Raw genomic sequence first — 20399 nt, forward strand, 5'->3', positions numbered from 1 at the left:
CCATGTCTCACAGATCTGATGCTTATTGATAAATATTTTAATAAAAATGTGACCTTCCAAGGGTTTTACATTGCCTTTGGAAACAAACACACCTCTTCAATGAATAAAAAAAAACGGACGCAACTAGGATTCATCTAGGATGCCACCTGAGAAAAATCGTTCTGTTTTTCTTGCATGGTAACACAGATGAGCGAATCTAGCCTTAATCTACTGTAATTGTGGGCACTTGGTCATAGAAAGTTGAATTTTTTAAAATCTAAGATTAACATATATATCATGTAGACAAAAGTATTAGGACATGGACACATTACATATAAAGGAGCTGTTATGACTTCCTATTCAAAATTTGTAGGCATTACTATGGGGTCCGCCACCACTCTGCCGCCCCTGGGAAGGCTTTCTACACGATTTCTATTTATCCACAGCAGATTTTCTAGGTGTTCTCCTGTGTCATATATCTGTTATGTTTCATGTGTGACACTTTCAGGTTTTCTTTAGTAAAGAATGGCAACAAATTAAGGTGAATACCTCCGCCGGTTGTGTTTGTCCATCCTCTTCAGAATAATTAGTTTTTGGTTTGCACTGGGCCATGGAATATTTGTATAAGGCTGCTTCATTGGTGGCTGGACTTCTGCAATCAAACAGTGCAAGCATGCCAGTTACCCTGTTAAATTCATGAATAACACAAATCTGTGCACTTACATTTTATGGTGTGACCAAACCACTGGCATGCTGGAAGTCATTTTTTGAGCAATCTTGCTCTATATTTTCTTTGCTTATGGTTCCTAAAAATGCTTGTTTCAAGATAATTTTGCAGTTTTAGCAGATGGCCAATCCCTCCATGAATGTAGAAAGTGCTTATTCATCTGGTTAAATGAGTATTAAAAGGGTTGTTCGGTTTTCTATTGAAAGTCTTCAGTCAGTCTATGTGATTGAAGACTTTTGAATACTTACAGCATGCGCATGCACACTGTCAGGATCCTCCAGTGTTGCCGGTGAGAACAGGAGTTTATGTGATTTATATATGTGATATATGAGCCTACCTACCGTGTTGAGCCTCGCTCAGTACATGTAAATTGAGCAAGGTCACACATGTCTAGTTGGAGTGTGGACAGAAGCATGGAAATTGCATACTTGTCATCACGTAACTGCCTGCTCCTGCCGGAAACACTGGAGTAGTCTGTCAGTGTCCGCTGCACACTGTAAGGATTCAGAAATCTGCAGTCACATAAAGTGACTGCAGACTTTCATCAAAATTGGTTGTTTAGTGCCTTCAGTTGGACGCTTAGAGAGGCATGTGGCCTACCTATATATATAATGCGGCCGACTATTAATGGCTGGGGTGACACTTGCAAGAAACTTGCACGAGTCTCGCATCTCAATACCCAACACATCCGCCTGCACTCGGGATCGGAGTGTGCGGCTGCATGTATTTCTGTGCAGCTGAGCACTCTAGTCTCCGAGTGCCGGTGGCAGTGCCGGGTATTGAGACGCGAGACTCGTGCGAGTTTCTCGCAAGTGTGACCCCAGCCTTAATGGTGATCTACCATCCATTCGTTGCCTGCAGGCTCCAATGCTTACAAATAAAAGTGTAAGGGTGGCTTCACATTAGCGTTTCAGGGCGCAGCGGCGGCCTGCGCATAGCCGCCGCTAAGCCCCGCCCCCTGCCGCACCTTCTCTGGTTGCTTCGCCTACTGGCGCATGACGCTGCATGCATCCTGCGTCCCCTACCTTTATCACTGGGGACGCAGGCCGTGCGCAGTATGCGTTTGGCGGCGCATGCGTCCGTTTGACGGTGCGCCGACCAGCGCCAAACACAACCTCTTGCAATTTGGTTGCGCTCGGCGCACCGTCAAAAGGACGCATGCTTTGATTTAGAAAACACAATAAATCGTAAACTAGCAAAATTGTCCTCCCCCGTGACGCAGACTGTTAAGGGGGTTTTACACATAGCGATGTCGCTGGCAATATCGCTATAACGTCACCGATATTGTGACGTTATAGCGATATCGGTGTGATACCTCCGACCGGCTCCCCCGCTGTCTGTCGTTGATCGCGCAGCTCCATTTCTCGTCGGGCGCTTCCTGCTGGCGCTGACGAGTGACGTGTGGAGGCGGACGGGAGGACGTCAGGATCGCCGCATCTGAAAGGTAAGAGCGACCGCTGTTGCTTCGCTGTGAGAGCTGCCTGTGTGGCAGCTCACTAGCTATCGTTTAGCGATGCACCAGCGATTCTGACCGGGTCCGTATCGTGGTCGGGATCGCTGGTGCATCGCTAAATGTAAAAGGGCCTTTAGTATTCTAGTGGGTGTATATACACTGGCCTTCAATCTATAATGCACTAGTTAATCCTTAAGCTCTCAATGAAATGTCACGTGAAGCGCACTCAATGTTTTATTGTAGTGCTTCATCTTAACACTGGATGTGAACGATACCTTGAAGACTTTTTGCTGCCACCTGATCACCATATGATTCCAATCTCGGTGACATTTTGCATTACGATAAGGGCTAGCCGTGTTGTCTGTTGATTGCCAAAATGCCACAGTATGTGAATTTTTTCCAAAGTCAAGCGAAGGTGAATGGCTGATTAATTTGACTGGAGATTTGTTAATGTCTACGGTTGAATAGCGTTAGACAAAGTGTTGTGTTCTTGTTTTGCTTCTCTTGTGTACCGTAAGTTTCATATTTAATAAGGAAGAATTTATCCAAAACTTGACAATGCTTTGCCTGCAAATTAGGAGCGTCTGCTGAGACTTTCACCTCTCAGCCTGAGCATCATACTCGAAATACAAATTGCAAAGAATATTCTCTCTTCTCTATTCATGGTTGAAGAGTGAAGCATTGCATTGTGTCTTGTCAGCCGCTCAAGGTCACTCCACTCTTCCAATAGTATGTAGATTTGTTTACATCTGCGGTCGGAGAACAAGAACGGATATAATGTATGAAAGTTATACATCCAGGAGGAGATTTTTTAGTACTCTGGTGTCAGACCGCACTTTACGATTCCGAAGCTTCGTCTTTGCTATAATAGATGTGTAATGTCTTTTTACACCAATTCAGTTTTAACTCATGATAACACTGAAATTAGTTTATGGATATTTTAGTTATATTAAACTTAAATGTCTATTTTTTTTGTACCCAATGGCTCACAATGATTGGCTGTACAATATAAAACTGAGAGGGGTAGTCCTGGACTGTTATATTGATGGCCTATTCTAAAGCTAGGTGCAGATGACTGTATATTCACTCATCCATGAGAATCAGGTCAGTTATGCAAATCACACTCTGATCAAACTCTAATCAGCGTTTGATCAGGGTATCAGCACCATGTGATCAGATTCTCTCTGAAAAATGTCTCCATCTTCTCCATTCTGTCAGTCAATGAAAATCAGACTTAACGCAGAAGTTATCCAAGTGCAGTCCGATGGCTTCCACAGACTCATTGACTTACATAGCCGAGTTTGATCCGAATACTGTGTCAAACTCGAGCAACAATCGATTTTTTTTTTCCTTGCATCGGCTCAGTCTGGAGAAAAAATCTTGTGTGTGCAGCTCCATGGAATAACATTGGTCCAATTGCGATCCAATGTTTTATCGAATCGCGTTCGGACTGAAAAAACGGTTTTCTCCACCTGCCCTTAGGATAGGTCATCAATATCTGATCGGTGGGGTTGCAACTCCCAGCACCACTGCTGATCATCTGTATCTGTTGCCAATGGTGTCTAGATATGATCATTTGCAGTGCTGCACAGCACATTTTTGTCAACTGCATAGTGCACCCTGCTGGGAACTACATATCCACATTTTATTGATTTGAATATGGGGCAGATGTGCAGTAACTGTCCATGGCCGCTTGGCAGTTGACGGAGCTGTGCTGTACAGTGTGCAACTCAGGATATCCAGCTGTAGATGGCACCAGGTACAGCTGATCAGTGTGAGTGTTGGGTGTTGGACCACCACTAATCAATTATTGATGACCTATCCTAAGGATAGGCCTTCAATATAAAAATCACGGTCAACACCTTTAACCGTTACTCAGGCATGAAAACACACAGAAAGCCAACCAGTAAGCCGACAAGTGCATATCAATAACCACAAACTGAGGTGGGTATATAAAATTTTATTTGTGGTACTGGTGGATGCACGTGACTCCTCATTGCAAACAAGAACCATAAGTACTAAAGACATGTATACCCAGATCGTGTGTTAGCCTTGTGTACAAGCAATGATAAGTTGGGGAATAAAAGTAACAGTAAGAAAACAAAATCACCGCAAAAAATCAACTGGCTCAGTCTTGCTGCTCCTGTCATTGCATCTTTAAGTGAGGGTCGAGTGAAGCACAGTCGTCTAGGTGTAGGGGAGGGCTCCTCTGTCCGTCATGTTCTAAAGCCCCCGTCTCACATAGCGAGATGGCTGTTGCGTCACCGATTTTGTGACATAACAGCGATCTCACCTGCGATCTCGTTACGTGTGACAGCAGCAATCGGGCCCCTGCTGCGATGTCGCTGCTCGTGCTCGAATGTCCTGGGCCATTTTTTAATCGCTGGTATCCTGCTGGCCAGCATGCATCGCTGTGTTTGACAGGGACAACGAAGAGCGACCTCAATACTACAGGTCTAAGAGACAGGGTCCCAACGACCGTCATATCGTTGCTGCGTCGCTGTTGAGATATGACTGTTTGACATCTCACTAACGACCTCGTAGCGACGCACCAGCGATCCCTACCAGGTTGCATCGTTGTTGGGATCGCTGGTGCGTCGCCAAGTGTGACAGTACCCGAACACTACAAGCAGTGCAAATCCCTTCAGTCTTAACTTCAGTTACCGGCTACTTGGGAGAGGATTATGGGACCTGATAAGGTTGTATTCTCTCTGCAGTCGCTTGCTTCCAGTCATTGGGGTGGTGCAGGGAGCTGTAACGTCACTGCTCACTACACCGTGAGCGCGCGGTAATCACTCTTCCTGCTCCTTGTTTGACATACTGTGTTATAGCCTGTGGGGTTTTTTTTTGTCCTTTAATAATAAGCAGAATCTGCTGAAAAAAATTTTTTTTCTAATACGAGTAGTAGTGTGAAATACGAAATTCAACTCTTTACAGGTGTAACCACAAGGAAAACTGCAAAAATCATACCTTTAGTAAATTGTGAATGCTAAAGGTCTTTGACACATCATTTATCTGAAGTGTTTTTCTAGGGACCTGAATGTGACAGCAGATCAAGTTATTTCTTCTGTAGTTCTTACCTTCCAAGGGAATAGCATATGTGGGATTTTAATTAAAAATAGGAAAACTTAATTAAAGCTTTATTGTGTACGAGGAAATTGAAATATTAAGAGATATTTGAATGTTTTGATTAATAATTATAAGGTTCATGTCATGAAGGATGGTGCAATATGTAACGGAATGTTCTTAAAATTGTGTAAGGGGTAGATGCTGCTTTTTAATCCACAGGATAGTGTTATGTTTATGCCTTTCACAAGAGTATAAAATCTACACACAGTGCCTTGCGAAAGTATTCGGCCCCCTGGAACTTTTCATCCTTTTCCCACATATCATGCTTCAAACATAAAGATACCAAATGTAAATTTTTGGTGAAGAATCAACAATTGGGACACAATTATGAAGTTGAACGAAATTTATTGTTTATTTTAAATTTTTGTTGAAATTCAAAAACTGAAAAGTGGGGCGTGCAATATTATTCGGCCCCTTTAACTTAATACAGTTGTGGCCAAAAGTATTGACACCCCTGCAAATCTGTCAGATAATACTCAGTTTCTTCCTGAAAATGATTGCAAACACATTCTTTGGTATTATCTTCATTTAATTTGTCTTAAATGAAAAAACACAAAAAGAAAAAATTCCACACCAAACATAAAAAAGAGGGTGGACAAAAGTATTGGCACTGTTCGAAAAATCATGTGATGCGTCTCTAATTTGTGTAATTAACAGCACCTGTAACTTACCTGTGGCACCTAACAGGTGTTGGCAATAACTAAATCACACTTGCAGCCAGTTGACATGGATTAAAGTTGACTCAACCTCTGTCCTGTGTCCTTGTGTGTACCACATTGAGCATGGAGAAAAGAAAGAAGACCAAAGAACTGTCTGAGGACTTGAGAAACCAAATTGTGAGGAAGCATGAGCAATCTCAAGGCTACAAGTCCATCTCCAAAGACCTGAATGTTCCTGTGTCTACCGTGCGTAGTGTCATCAAGAAGTTAAAAGCCCATGGCACTGTGGCTAACCTCCCTAGATGTGGACGGAAAAGAAAAATTGACAAGAGATTTCAACGCAAGATTGTGCGGATGTTGGATAAAGAACCTCGACTAACATCCAAACAAGTTCAAGCTGCCCTGCAGTCCGAGGGTACAACAGTGTCAACCCATACTATCCATCGGCGTCTGAATGAAAAGGGACTGTATGGTAGGAGACCCAGGAAGACCCCACTTCTTACCCCGAGACATAAAAAAGCCAGGCTGGAGTTCGCCAAAACTTACCTGAAAAAGCCTAAAATGTTTTGGAAGAATGTTCTCTGGTCAGATGAGACAAAAGTAGAGCTTTTTGGGCAAAGGCATCAACATAGAGTTTACAGGAGAAAAAAAAGAGGCATTCAAAGAAAAGAACACGGTCCCTACAGTCAAACATGGCAGAGGTTCCCTGATGTTTTGGTGTTGCTTTGCTGCCTCTGGCACTGGACTGCTTGACCGTGTGCATGGCATTATGAAGTCAGAAGACTACCAACAAATTTTGCAGCATAATGTAGGGCCCAGTGTGAGAAAGCTGGGTCTCCCTCAGAGGTCATGGGTCTTCTAGCAGGACAATGACCCAAAACACACTTAAAAAAGCAGTAGAAAATAGTTTGAGAGAAAGCACTGGAGACTTCTAAGGTGGCCAGCAATGAGTCCAGACCTGAATCCCATAGAACACCTGTGGAGAGATCTAAAAAAGGCAGTTTGGAGAAGGCACCCTTCAAATATCAGGTACCTGGAGCAGTTTGCCAAAGAAGAATGGTCTAAAATTCCAGCAGAGCATTGTAAGAAACTCATTGATGGTTACCGGAAGCGGTTGGTCGCAGTTATTTTGGCTAAAGGTTGTGCAACCAAGTATTAGGCTGAGGGTGCCAATACTTTTGTCTGGTCCATTTTTGGAGTTTTGTGGGAAATGATCAATGTTTTTCTTTTTGCTTCATTCTCTCTTGTGTTTTTTCATTTAAGACAAATTAAGTGAAGATAATAATACCAAAGAATTTGTGTTTGCAATCATTTTCAGGAAGAAACTGAGTATTATCTGACAAAATTGCAGGAGTGTCAATACTTTTGGCCAGAACTGTACTTTGTTGCGCCACCTTTTGCTGCGATTAAAGCTGCAAGTCGCTTGGGTTATGTCTCTATCAGTTTTGTATATCAGTTTTGCAAGGCACTGTAGATACAGTACATCCATTACAGTAGATACAAAAGGGCCCACTATATATGTATCCGTCAAAGGGGTTGTCCACTAGTGATGAACAAACGTGCTGGGATAAGGTGTATCTTTGGGTGTACTCGATTAATATGTTGGAGTCCCTGCACCTGCATATCTCATTGCTGCAAGGATTGCCTGTTTGACAGCCGCGAGACATGCAGGCGTGGGGACTCGAACATATTATTAAAGCATGCCGAAGACACTTGGCACCCTAGCGTGCTCGAATAACACTTTATCCGAGCAAGTTTGTTCATCAGTATTGTCCATTACACCCCTCGGGAAAGTTTTGGCAAACCCTACTTTTACTGAATCTTAATGGTGTGTAATGTAGACACTGCTAGGATTCAGCTCCGCTTGCTTTTTGAAGTGGTCATGACATGACTCCATATTTGTAATTTGCATTGTCACACGCCGACTAGTCTCAGCCTCTTTGCTCAAATGATTCTGTTGGGAAATGGCTGAAATTAGTTAGAACATGAAAGCAAATAGCAAACTTGTGTACTTGTGAGAGCCATTGCAACCAGCAAAATGGAGCCAAAGTCTAGTGGTGTGTACTTTACAAACTACATGCAATATTAAGTAAACCTGATGAGGATGTTGTACGTACTTTCAAAATAAATGACAAAGTGGCTGTATTATGCTTTATGAAAGATAAACAGCTTCTCCGCCTGCCTAGCCTCCATCCATAGCTTCTCAGTGTGCCTCCTCCCTGCTGCTCTGTACAATCTGCAGCTGTCAGACAGGCAGACTAATCTATTAAATGACCATCACAGTTGGTGCAGTAATATGTTAAACTTAGAAGAGCTACAAAATGACTATGCCTGACGAAGACACTAGTTCTGTGCTGAAACGTGTAGTTTTATGTTTCACAGTAAGGCTGCGTTCACACGATGAGCTTTTAGTGAGTTTTTGATGTTGCAGATTTTCTGCACTTGTTAGCTAAATTAGGCTCCTTGCGTTTTTTCATTGTGTTTTTGAGTTTGTTTTTTTTTACATGTGTTTTTCATTGCTTTTTTTGAGCCTTTCGTTTTTGTCTTTAGTTGCTATGTCATCTTTTAATCAAAGCTGCTTTGCTTTTGATACTCCCTGGTGTTTTGCTTTGACAAAACTTTACTGCGGATTACCTGCACTTTCTATGCGTTTCTGTCTCAGAAATGCACTAAAAACGGGTGTGCGTTCTTTACTTGCAGATTTGAAGTCTAATGCCAGTCTATGGGAAAAAATCTACACGGAAAATTCAAGAGAAATTGACAGGTTGTGGATTTGAAAAACGCATCACTGTGTTCTGAGTAAAAAAGAAGCGCAGAGGGCAGGAGATTTCGATAAATCTTGTCCACTTTGCTGGATCTATTAGAGGCCTAATTTTTGAGTCAGAGAAGCTATGTAAGGTCAAAAACTCATCGTGGGCACATAGCCTAAAGGTTTTTTGCATAGACCTTGGTGATTCTACACCAGTGACGCAGGCGGAACGTCCCTTCTCCATTGGAATTCCTATCAATGTGAAGATTACGGGGTACGTGGCCCTGCACTGTCCGCGTTCCAGCCCAATCCTGGTATTTTTAGAGTACGGTATTGCATCCCACGTAGAGGTTGTCAGATGTGGATGTGTTTACCAGCAGATTATTCCACCATGTTTAGGTAAACACAGCTTCAAAGCGAATGTGATGGAAACTGTGTACCTCTGAATAGATCACTTAACGAGCAATGCTATTTACAAAACAGACTTAATTATTAATCCCGCACTTGTATTACACAAACTGATGTAATTCATTACCACCCCTGTCCATGTCTGCAGAAAGTAATTTCACTCCTACTGAGCGAAAAATTCTAGTAAAAGCCCACAGTTCTTGTCCGATGCGACCAGATGCCTCAGGTGTCTAATATGTGTTTTGTTTTGTTTTTTTCTTGCAGAAGAAGCAGCGAACAAAAGAACTGTCCCAACTCTTTCATTCGTACAATCCATACGACCACAAGGTAAAGTTTACCGTCCATTAGAGGCCAACCACATCATTGTCTTGTATTTGGTCAGTACATTACTTGAGTATTTGTAAGGCAAATATTTTCCAGTAGTTAAGAAAAACCTTCAGGCATTGAAGGCAATGTTTCCCTGCAAAATGGTAAATGCCCTTTTTCAAGAATGTAATTTTGCAATATTGCATTACTATTTGCTTTATTCATAGCCATATCAGTTTTACATATTGCTTCTATAATGTATGCTTTGTCTTTCCACCAGGATTTCTAAGGGATAGACTTTCTCATTAAAGAAAGTGCCAAAATTGCATAGTTAGGCTTATAGGCAGGCAATGCTCCTTGGGAAATAATATATGCAAATAGTCTCTTCATAGAGGAAAATGGTCTCTAGTGTCACCTCTAAGAGATAGCAGAGATTAAAGTATCGATTCTTTAAAGAACGACATTTCAAAATTCAACAATATTTTTTACCTTATTACTTTTTGTCATATTTAAAGGGAATCTGTCTGTAGGATCAACCCTCCTAAGCCGTCCATATGGACATGCAGGTTATTAGAAGCTGAATAAAATTATACCTTGATATCTGCAATCCTATGTCGTATTCCAGAGAAATAAGTATCGATCACCTACCAACCATCGAGAATTCTGGCTCTCATAGACCTGTTAGTTTTTCTTTAAGAAGCCCTCCTACTCTGCACTCATTACCTGTATTAATTGTACCTGTTTGAACTTGTTACCTGTATAAAAGACACCTGTCCACACACTCAATCACACTCCATCCTCTCCCCATGGCCAAGATCAAAGGGCTGTCTAAGGACACCAGAGACAAACTTGTAGACTTGCAGAAGGCTGGGATGGACTACATGATAATACACAAGGTGCTTGGTGAGAAGGCAGTAACTGTTTACGCAGTTATTAGAAAATGGAAGAAACACAAGATGGCTATCAATCTTTCTCGGTCTAGGGCTCCATGTAAGATCTCGCCTCATGGGGTAAGGATGATTCTGAGAGAGGTCAGAAGTCAGCCCAGAACTACACAAGGGGACCTGGTCAATGACCTGAAGAGAGCTGGGACCACGGTCTCAAACATTACCTTCAGTAACACACTACGCGGTCATGGATTAAAATCCTGCAGTTCCCCCTGCTCACGCCAGCACATGTCCAGGCCCATTTGAAGTTTGCAAATGATCACCTGGATCATCCAGAGGAGACATGGGAGAAGGTGATGTGGTCAGATGAGACCAAAAATAGAACTTTTTGATATCAACTCCTCTGTTTGAAGGAAGAAGGATGAGTACAACCCCAAAAACACTGTCCCAACCATGAAGCATGGTGGGGGAATCATCATACTTTGGGGGTGCTTTTCTGCAATGGCGACAGGACGACAGCACCGTATTGAATGGAGTATGGAATAGGTTATGTATTGTGAGATTTTGGCCAGCAACCTCTTTCCCACGGTAAGAGCATTGAAGATGGGTCATGGCTGCGTCTTCCAGCATGACAATGATCCAAAACACACAGCTAGGGCAACTAAGGAGTGGCTCCGTATGAAGGATTTCAAGGTCCTGAAGCGGCCTACGCAGTCTCCAGACTTGAACTCAATAGAAAACCTTTGGAGGGAGCTGAAACTCAAAGTGGGCCACCTACAGCCCCGAATCCTGAAAGATCTGGATAAGGTCTGTATGGAGGAGTGGGCCAAAATCCCTGCTGCAGAGTGTGCAAATTCGATCAAGAACTACAGGAAACGTCTGACCTCTGTAATTGCAAACAAAGGATTCTGTACTAAATTTTAAGTTCTGTTTTTCTGTTCTGTTTTTGGATTTTTTTTTAGATTCTGTCTCTCACAGTTGAAGTGTACCTATGATAAAAATTACAGACCTCTCCATTCTTTGCTGGTGGGAAAACTTGCAAAATCGGCAGTGTATCAAATACTTATTTTCCCTACTGTAGTTTACAGGGACAAATTGATTTTGTTTGACGCTTGCAGTGACTAAATGAATCCTTGCACCTATTTAAGTTTGCACTAGATGAAGATTGTGTGCCCAACTAAGAGGCGCCAAGTGGTCATAGCTACAGCTTCTTTGAAATTCACGAAGGGAACATGACTAGGAAAGCTGTGCTGGTGTTATAACTTTTTTTTTTTTCAAATATTGCCAGATGAAGCATTGAAAGGAGGGGAAAAACACGGTTGAAATTGACTGTGTTAACTTTTATTTATCTCATGGCTAATGCTGAAGGTGTCACTAGATGGTACAGTTGATGCTTGGCTTGTGCATCATAGCTCTACATCATCCTGATATTTATTTATGCGCTCTGGTTGGGCACATCGTGGCGAATCACATTTGGTGGACAAATTAATATTCGTAAAGGCCAAGCTGAGTTTCTCACTGTGAATTGATTTCTCAGTGATGAATCAATAGACTGTATTCTCGTGAGAGCACGTTAGATACACAAAATGGCAGGCTAATGTTTATGTAGGTGACAGGTGCCCTTTAATGTTTTCCTGTAAGGTAATACCCAAGTTCAAGAAAAGCAGGAACAGATCAATCAGCGTAAAGCCGAAAAGTGGCGTAGTGTTTGATACTTGTCTTTCCTTTTTTCCTCTTAGGCAGCATATCGTCTTTATTCATAGCACAAGGAAATTCCATTATTCTTTTATTAGCACTTTTAATGGCACGTGGCCATTCTCTTCTCCCGCTGCCTCCAATGTTCATATCCTTTGTGGCATTATATCAAAGTGTCCTCAAATGATTTTGGCTTTACTTGTGAAGACTTACACACTCCTTTACAAATTAGTTATTAGGCAATGTGGAATAGAATGTGACTGCAGATATATCCCTTTTGATGTTTTGTTTTAGAGCTTTTTAATAAATTATTATAAGTTGTCTGGCTAGCGAGCGACTTTTCCAGCTGCCAAGAACTATTCTCCTGACCTGTTTTAATGTGCACTTGGTGCTTGCCTCTGAAAGCTTGCAGGTGAGCTACGACGACTATCTACAAGGTGAATGGTATTTTCCTTTGTCATCTTTGATATTCTCTTAAGATGAAAAGTATGGTATTAATAGCCTCTAATTATTATACTGGAGCAGAGTTTACAGCTGCCAACAGGTTATAGTGACTGAGTGTTTTTGGGGCATGAAAGTCAGAAACTAGATTTAAGCTAATTTCACAGTGACTGATGTTTTTCTTACTCTAGACACCTGGGATCTCCTGTCCACCTTTTACCTTTGGTGCACCACAAAATGAAAAATGTTCAGATTTCTAATGTATAGAAAAAAGTTTTCATTAGTATTAGGGCATTTGCAACTAAAAGTAATGTTATGGCTTTTTAGTGCTATGTCCAGAGCTCTGAACTTGTAGCTGTGCAAGCAGTAAAGGCAAATAAGGAAAATAGATATACTAATCAACTAATTACAACTTTCACCTCTGTCCATCTTTAGACTGACTTCAGGTGAACACATTTGTTCTTTGTATTGACATGGAGACCTCAAACAAAGTACAGAGTTGTAATATGTAGTATACAAGCTGGCAATAAGTTGCCACCACAAATAATAAGAAACGTTATTACTATTACTTAGTGTGTTTGAGGTTTTACTTGTTTAGCTTTTTCCTGTATACCCCTAGCATTGCTTAGTTGCCCAAGTTTTCATTCACGAGAGCACATTTTTAAATTGTGCCAGTGTCATGCATAGAAATCCCTCCTCACTCTCTTGAAATAAATAATAGCATTAAAAAAATTAAAAATTATAAATTATGTAGGACTATCAGTTTGGTATAATCACAAGAAAGCATGGACATGTATTGTAGCATGTAGTGTTCCCACCCTCTGCAATACCCCTTTTATAATCCCCATACTGTATCATGTCCCTCAAAGTGCCACCCACAGAGTATGGTACCATGCTACAATGAATGCCCGTACATATGCCCGTACATTACCCCTCAAGCGCATAGTATAATGCCCCCTGCAAGCACCCACAGTACCATACCCCAACAGTAACACCAAAAACACGGTGATGCCCCTAGCACAGTGACGCATCCCACAGTATAATGGTCCCACAGTACATCCTGCCCACAGAATGTTGACACCCAAAGGCCCCCCCCACAGATCTACCTACATAGTATGATGCCCCCATAACCACCCTACACAACCCCCCATCTTTGTGTGATTGGCCAATATGCTTGATCATTGTGGAATCTATGCATATATTTTATATTGATTAATTTTCACAGTTTTTTATTGAGATATGGTGCTGAGCTTCTTTTTGTTGGTGTTGAATGGTATGTACATGAGCTATCCCAGTGACTTCGGAACTATATTGGCCTTGGACCTATTATTGGATTGGCCAAAAAAGACATTTAGATGTGGTGTGAATGGACTAGTTAGATACGGATCTGCCCAAGGGAATGTTTCTCCCAATCTATGATCCTTCCTGCTGAGAAAGAAGCGCGTTTTCCTGGGATAGTGGGATTGTTCGGTCATATGCAGGATGATGGGAAGTATGCTGCACCCCATCAAGGCCAAAATCACTGGTATAGACGCATTGCTGTATTTTTGTTTTATAATTTAATAATGAAGTCTTCTAAGTTTCATATTGGCAATTTGAAGAGATAATGAGCCGGTTCAGTGATAGAGGATACATAGCTATATTACATCGGGCTTGTAACTGCCTTCTTTGTACTTTTGGAATACAAGGAAATTGATCTTTACATTTCTGCTATGTATTTATTTAGTGGAAAATGTCAGCATGTCAGGCAGTGTTCTCGCTGCATCTGCTCAGAATAAAGCCCGGCATTCTTCTACACATAGTTCTTTATTCATCATAGCTTTGTCAATCTAACATTTCATCTTCTTTGGATAAAATGGATATCAATAATAATTGTGTTATGGTAATAACAGTATTGATGTATGCATGTTGTCTACAGAGCTCTTTGAAAATTACAATATAAGCATATGCTTATTAGATTAGGAAACAAAAATGAGTAATTTGTTTTAATTACTTGGAAATATAATTACTTGCGGGATGGGTAGACGCATGGGAAAAAGATGCTGCTACATTGTTAGGAGCTAATAAGGAATTTGAATGTAGAATGTAGATGGTGTAAACCGTAATCTTGTCTACGGAGTAAGACACTGCAAAGTGAAATAAGCGGAGTCTAGCTTCTTACACACACTGGATATATAATCAAGGATGTCTGATAGGTTATTGATGAATCATTGCATGAGAAATAGACTGAAGCGGAGCACGAGTAACTCCAAAGTCAGTCTGGTACACTGGTTGGCCTTTCCTCCGTCCCATGTGTTAGTTGGGCAGAGAGGTGCCATTCCACTCTCCAACTTCGCACAAAGGCTAGAATTAAAAGCTTTCTGACTGAATGGCTGCATTGAATCGCCACAATAAAATTTAAAGGGCTACTACCATCTGAGCCAGTTACGGCATATCCAAACTATATGACAAATGCAACAGGCCCCCACTAATAAAGGCTGGAGCAGCACAGGTGCACTCTACTGATGAGGACAACCACCCACTCACCAATAAGCTGTTATCTAGACACTTTGCATCACACTTACCTGTGTGACTAGCGTCCTATGCAAGCCTTATCTGTGTGCATTTTTTTCTACTAGGCAGCCAACCCCTCCAATATTTAGGTGAGTGGATAGTTGTTCTCATCATTAGAATGCACCTGGGCTGCTCCAGCCTTTATCAGTGGGGGCGTGCTGCATCCTGCTAGTGCATTTGTCTTTTGACAAGTTTTTGGTGAGGCTATTTTTCATGATGTGTTTCTTTGAGTTTCTCTGTGTTAGCTATATCCAAAGTATATACTAGAAATGGACATATACTGTATATACATTTCGGTGATGAGTAGGTTGTGGACCACACAAATTGTCACTGTGGATCTAATGTAGAGGGAGTAAAACTACTGCTGATCGATTTAAACCTTGTACATTTTTTTGGCTACTAATTAGTTATGGTTATACATAATTTTTCAAGTAGCAGTAAAATTGTAGGATTACCATAATATATGCTTAATGTTGCCCCAAGAAAAAGTACACCGTGAACCAAGCAATAGTGACAAGAAACCTTATTTGTTCAGATTTTTGTAACAGTAGTATGGCTGGTCATTGGTCCTAACCGTCATCCCCTACCCCCTCTCACAGGTTTGTTCAACTGACTGTCAGACATACAGTTGAAACCAGAAGTTTACATACACTATATAAAAAAGACACATACGCATGTTTTCCTCAATGTTGGACATGAAATCAGAATAAATCTTTCCTGTTTTAGGTCAATTAGGATTACCATAATTATTAATATTTACCAAATGCCAGAATAATGAGAGAGAATGTTTAAGGCATTTTTATTACTTACTGCAAAGTCAAAAGTTTACATACATTTCATTAGTATTTGCTACCATTGGTCTTAAACTGAATGACTTGGGTCAAACGTTTGGGATATCCTTCCACAAGCTTCTCACAATAGTTGGTCAGAATTTGGGCCCATTCCTCCTGTCAGAACTGGTGTAACTGATCCAGGATTGTAGGTCGCCTTGCTCATGCCGGCCTTTTCAGCTTTGCCCATAAATTTTCAATAGGATTGAGATCAGGACTTTGTGATGGCCGCTCCAAAACATTGATTTTGCCATCCTTAGGCCACTTTACCATTTTTTCGGTATGTTTTGGGTCATTGTCCATTTGGAAAATCGATTTCTACCCATGCTTTAACTTCCTGGCTGATGTCTTGAGATGTTGCTTCAGTGTTGCCACAATCTTCTTTTCTCGTGATGCTATCTATTTTGTGAAGTGCACCTGTCACTCCTGCAGCAAAACACCCCCACAACATGATGCTGCCACCCCCGTGTTTCACAGTTGGGATTGTATTTTTGTCTTCCAAGCTTCTCTCTTTTTCCTCCAAACGTAGCGATGGTCATTATTCCCAAAAAGTTCAATTTTAGTTTCCTCCGACCACAGGACATGTCTCCAAAAATTAAGGTCTTTGTTCCTGTGTGCATTTGCAAACATTAATCTGGCTTTTTTATGTATATTTTGGAGAAATGACTTCTTCCTGGTATAGTGGCCTTTCAGCCCATGTTGATACAGTACTCGTTTCACTGTGGATATTGAAACAATCTTTCCAGCTTCCGTCATCTTCACAAGGTCTTTTGCTTTTGTCTTTGGATTGATGTGCACATGTCGGACCAAAGTACGTTCATCTCTGGGACGCAGAACCTGTCTCCTTCCTGAGCAGTATGATGGCTGGATATTCCCATCTTGTTTGTACTTGCGTATAATTATTTGTACAGATGAATGAGGCATCTTCAGGTATCTTGAAATTGTACCCAAGGATGAGCAAGACTTGTGCAATTCCACAAATCTCTTCCTCATATCTTGGCTGATTTTTTGAGACTTTCCCATGATGCTGCACAAAGATGCTATGTGATTCAGGTGTGCGTTAAAATACATCCACAGGTGTGTCTCTAATTACTGTATATACTCGAGTATAAGCTGACCCGAGTTTAAGCCGAGGCAGCTAATTTTGCCATGGAAAACTGGGTAAGCTTATTGACTCGAGTATAAGCCGTGTATGCATTGTCCCCTCATCCCTGTCCTGGTATGTGGCTCCCCCTGTTCTGTATGTGGCTCCCCCTGTCCTGTTTTGTATGTGACTTCCCTCCCCCCATCCTGTCCTGCTGTATGTGGCTCCCCCGTCCTGTCCTGGTATGTGAGTCCCCCATCCTGTCCTGGTATGTGGGTCACCCGTCCTGTCCTGGTATGTGGGTCCCCTGTCCTGTCCTGGTATGTGGGTCCCCTGTCCTGTCCTGCTATGTGGGTCCCCCTGTCCTGTATGTGGCTCCTCCCCATCCTGTTCTGCTATATGTTGCTCCCCCTGTCATGTATGTGGCTCCCCCTGTCCTGGTTTGTGGCTCCCCCCGTCCTGTCCTGGTATGTGGGTCCCCCGTCCTGTCTGTGGCTCCCCCGTTCTGTCCTGGTATGTGTGGCTCCCCTTGCCCCGCATTCCTCAGCTCCCCCGTCCCATCATGAATGGCTCAGCCCCCATCCCATCCTGTATGGCTCAGCACCCCATCCTATCCTGTATGGCTTAGCCCCTGTCCCATCGTGCATGGCTCCGCCCTCCCGTACTACTCACCCTCCTGGCTCTGGCGCTGGATTCATCCCTGCATCTTCCTTGTCCCGGGGCTGGCAGCTTCTTCCTGTACAGAGTGGTCACATGGTACCGCTCATTAAGGTAATGAATATGCGCTCCACACCTCGACGCCAGGAGGGCGAGTATGATGTCTTCTGTTAGCCAGCGGCTGCAGCTGTCACTGTGCTACAGCTGCCGGCTCCTGTCGCTCCCCCTTCCCTGACAGCAATGACTCGTGTATAAGCCGAGAGGGGCAGTTTCAGCACAAAAAAGTGCTGAAAATCTCGGCTTATACACGAGTATATACGGTAACTCAGATGTTGTCAAAAAAGCTTTCAAACACATAACATCATCTTACGGGCAGTCCAGAAATGGCATAGCAAGCTTAGTGTATGTAAACTTTTGACTTTATTATTATTCTGGCATTTGGCAAATATTAATTATTATGATAATCCTAATTGACCTAAAACAGGAGAGGTTTTTTCTGATTTCATGTCAGATATTGAGAAAAACATGCATATGTGTATTTTTCTATAGTGTATGTAAACTTCTAGTTTCAACTGTACATGAAGCAATGCACATACATATGTAATAAATAGTGGTCTGGTCTGTCTATAACCTACGTTAAATGTGTTGTTTTGAAACCTGAAGATGTGTCATGAACATTAATATTGCTGTTAGAAAAAAAAAGGTACTGTCAAAAGCTTTATCCCACCTGACGGATTACAAATCTCACCAGAGTAAAACAGATTTCCAGGACTATTATTTAGGTAGCCTATCCTAAATATTGCCATCAAGTTAAAATCTGTGGTGGCTGCTGCCAAAAAAAATAAAATATCGTTCAGTTGGTTCAAAGGACTGTCAAGGTCTGACTACTGCTGCTTCCCCTTTATTGCCTGTAAAGGCCCCGTCACACATAGCGAGATCGTTAGCGAGATCGCTGAAACGTCACAGGTTTTGTGAAGCAACAGCGATCTCGCTACATGTGACACATAGCAGCGATCGGCCCCCCGCTGCCATCTTGCTGATCATGATCAAATGTCCCAGGCCATTTTTTGATCGTTGGTGTCTCGCTGGCCATCATGCATCACTGTGTTTGACAGCATAACAACCATGAACGAATTCGTTGGCGACTCAGAACTCAGGGACACAAGCGTGAGTCATCAGAATAGCTGCTGTGTGACAAGGTCCCAACGACCGCCGAGGTCGTTATATGGATCGCCGTATCGTTGCTGCGTCATTGAGTAGATCTGCCTGTTTGACAGCTTACTAGCGAACATGTAGCGACGTACCAGCGATCCTTACCAGGTCATATCGTTGTCGGGATCGCTGGAGCGTCGCTATGTGTAAAGGTACCCTAAGGCACAGTGCTTCACATTTACTTGTGGCTGTGCCTGGTATTGCAGATCAGACTGATTTATGGTACTTTCATAGGACTGAGCTGCAGTGTTGTAACCACTGCAAAATGTACATCTCTGTACCTACAAAACAATGAAGTAAATAAACCACAAAACCGCTCCCTGGAGTCCCACAGGCTAAATAAAAGGTAGTAACAATTTAATATTTTTTTTGTCCCATAGGTATGCACAGATGTAAAATACCAGGGTTATATAGTCACTCTCCCCAGGGACAGTGCTGCTTCTCCAGGTTGTTGATCGGTGACATCACATTTAGTGTGCACATGACTGCTGCTGCCAATCAGTGAGCTCAGCAGCTCTGCTGATATAGACGGCACGAGCCACCATGCTCAGTAATAAACAGGTAGCATTACACCCGTGGAGAGGAGTACATCACTCAAATTTTACACTTGTGCACACCTAGTCTCCAAAAAAAAGTTGAAACGGGACAACCCCTTTAAGGGACATGACCAGTGGAGAACCAGAGTGTTTGATATAGATGCCTTATCTTAAGTACAGGCCATCAGTATCGAAGTCCCAAAATTACTCATTAACCAAACAGCCATTAGTGGTATCATTTCTGCTAAAAAGGTGTTAAACTGTACAGCTCAGTAGCTGTCCTACCACACTGGTTGGCTTCATGGCACATTCTTAGGAGACATCCGCCAAAAGCAGATCTCTCATATGGCACAGTAGCTGTATTATTTTTGCAAACCTTACTCGATAGGTTTATAAAAATGCACTCTCACTTCCTAAAAGTGTCTTGTTATTTAAAGGGATCCTGTTACCAGGTTTTCCCACTATAAACTAACTCCACCATGTTTTCCCTCTTTTACAGTAGTGTATCTACCTGCATATAGGCCCTCAACCCCCTCTGCATAGCCCAAAAATACTTTTTATGATGCCGTCATATTGCGTGGTCCATTCAAATGGGTGTAGCTGATCTTGCTTGGCGCCTCCTCTTTCCATGCTATGGCCATCCTCCTGTCCTGGTCCACATGAAGCAGGACGTGTCAGCCCCATGAAGCAGGGCAAGAGGTTCACGATTGAATGGAGAGAAGAGGCGCCAAGCAAGTCCAGCGACACCCATCAGTACGGACAGCACCATATTGGGGAAATATAAAGGTATATTTTGGTCTGTGCAGAGGGGGTTGGGGCCTATATGCAGGTTGCTAGACTACTGATAAAGAGGAGCTAAAGATGGTGGCCGTACTTTGTAGTGGGAAAACCTGGTGACAGGTTTCCTATAATTCATGGAAATTCATTCTTTGAATAGGTCTTTGATCAGTGCAGTAAATGCATTGCATAAATTCCACTAGTGTTGTACACTGGAAGCTTTGCTATGAACACATTTTGTGCAGTGTTGTATTTTTGGTAGAGAAGGACCATTTATATTGAGGTATTTGATATTCTGATCTCGGCCAAAAGCTGGA

The 20399-nt window shown here is 42.3% G+C and overlaps 1 protein-coding gene across 4 annotated transcripts in view; it reads left to right on the plus strand.

The window, feature by feature from the left end:
* The window catches only part of CDKAL1 (CDKAL1 threonylcarbamoyladenosine tRNA methylthiotransferase), a 1068031-nt gene that overhangs the window by 789161 nt on the left and 258471 nt on the right, over window positions 1–20399 (plus strand). For all 4 annotated transcript variants that reach the window (XM_073566117.1, XM_073566115.1, XM_073566114.1 and 1 more), the window contains exon 13: window positions 9369–9431. In XM_073566117.1, the coding sequence (XP_073422218.1) occupies window positions 9369–9431 (63 nt within the window). The remainder of the gene's footprint in view (window positions 1–9368; window positions 9432–20399) is intronic.

The sequence above is a fragment of the Dendrobates tinctorius genome, unplaced genomic scaffold, assembly GCF_039654945.1.
Source record: "Dendrobates tinctorius isolate UK_male_01 unplaced genomic scaffold, ASM3965494v1 ptg000004l, whole genome shotgun sequence".
Classification (NCBI taxonomy): domain Eukaryota; kingdom Metazoa; phylum Chordata; class Amphibia; order Anura; family Dendrobatidae; genus Dendrobates; species Dendrobates tinctorius.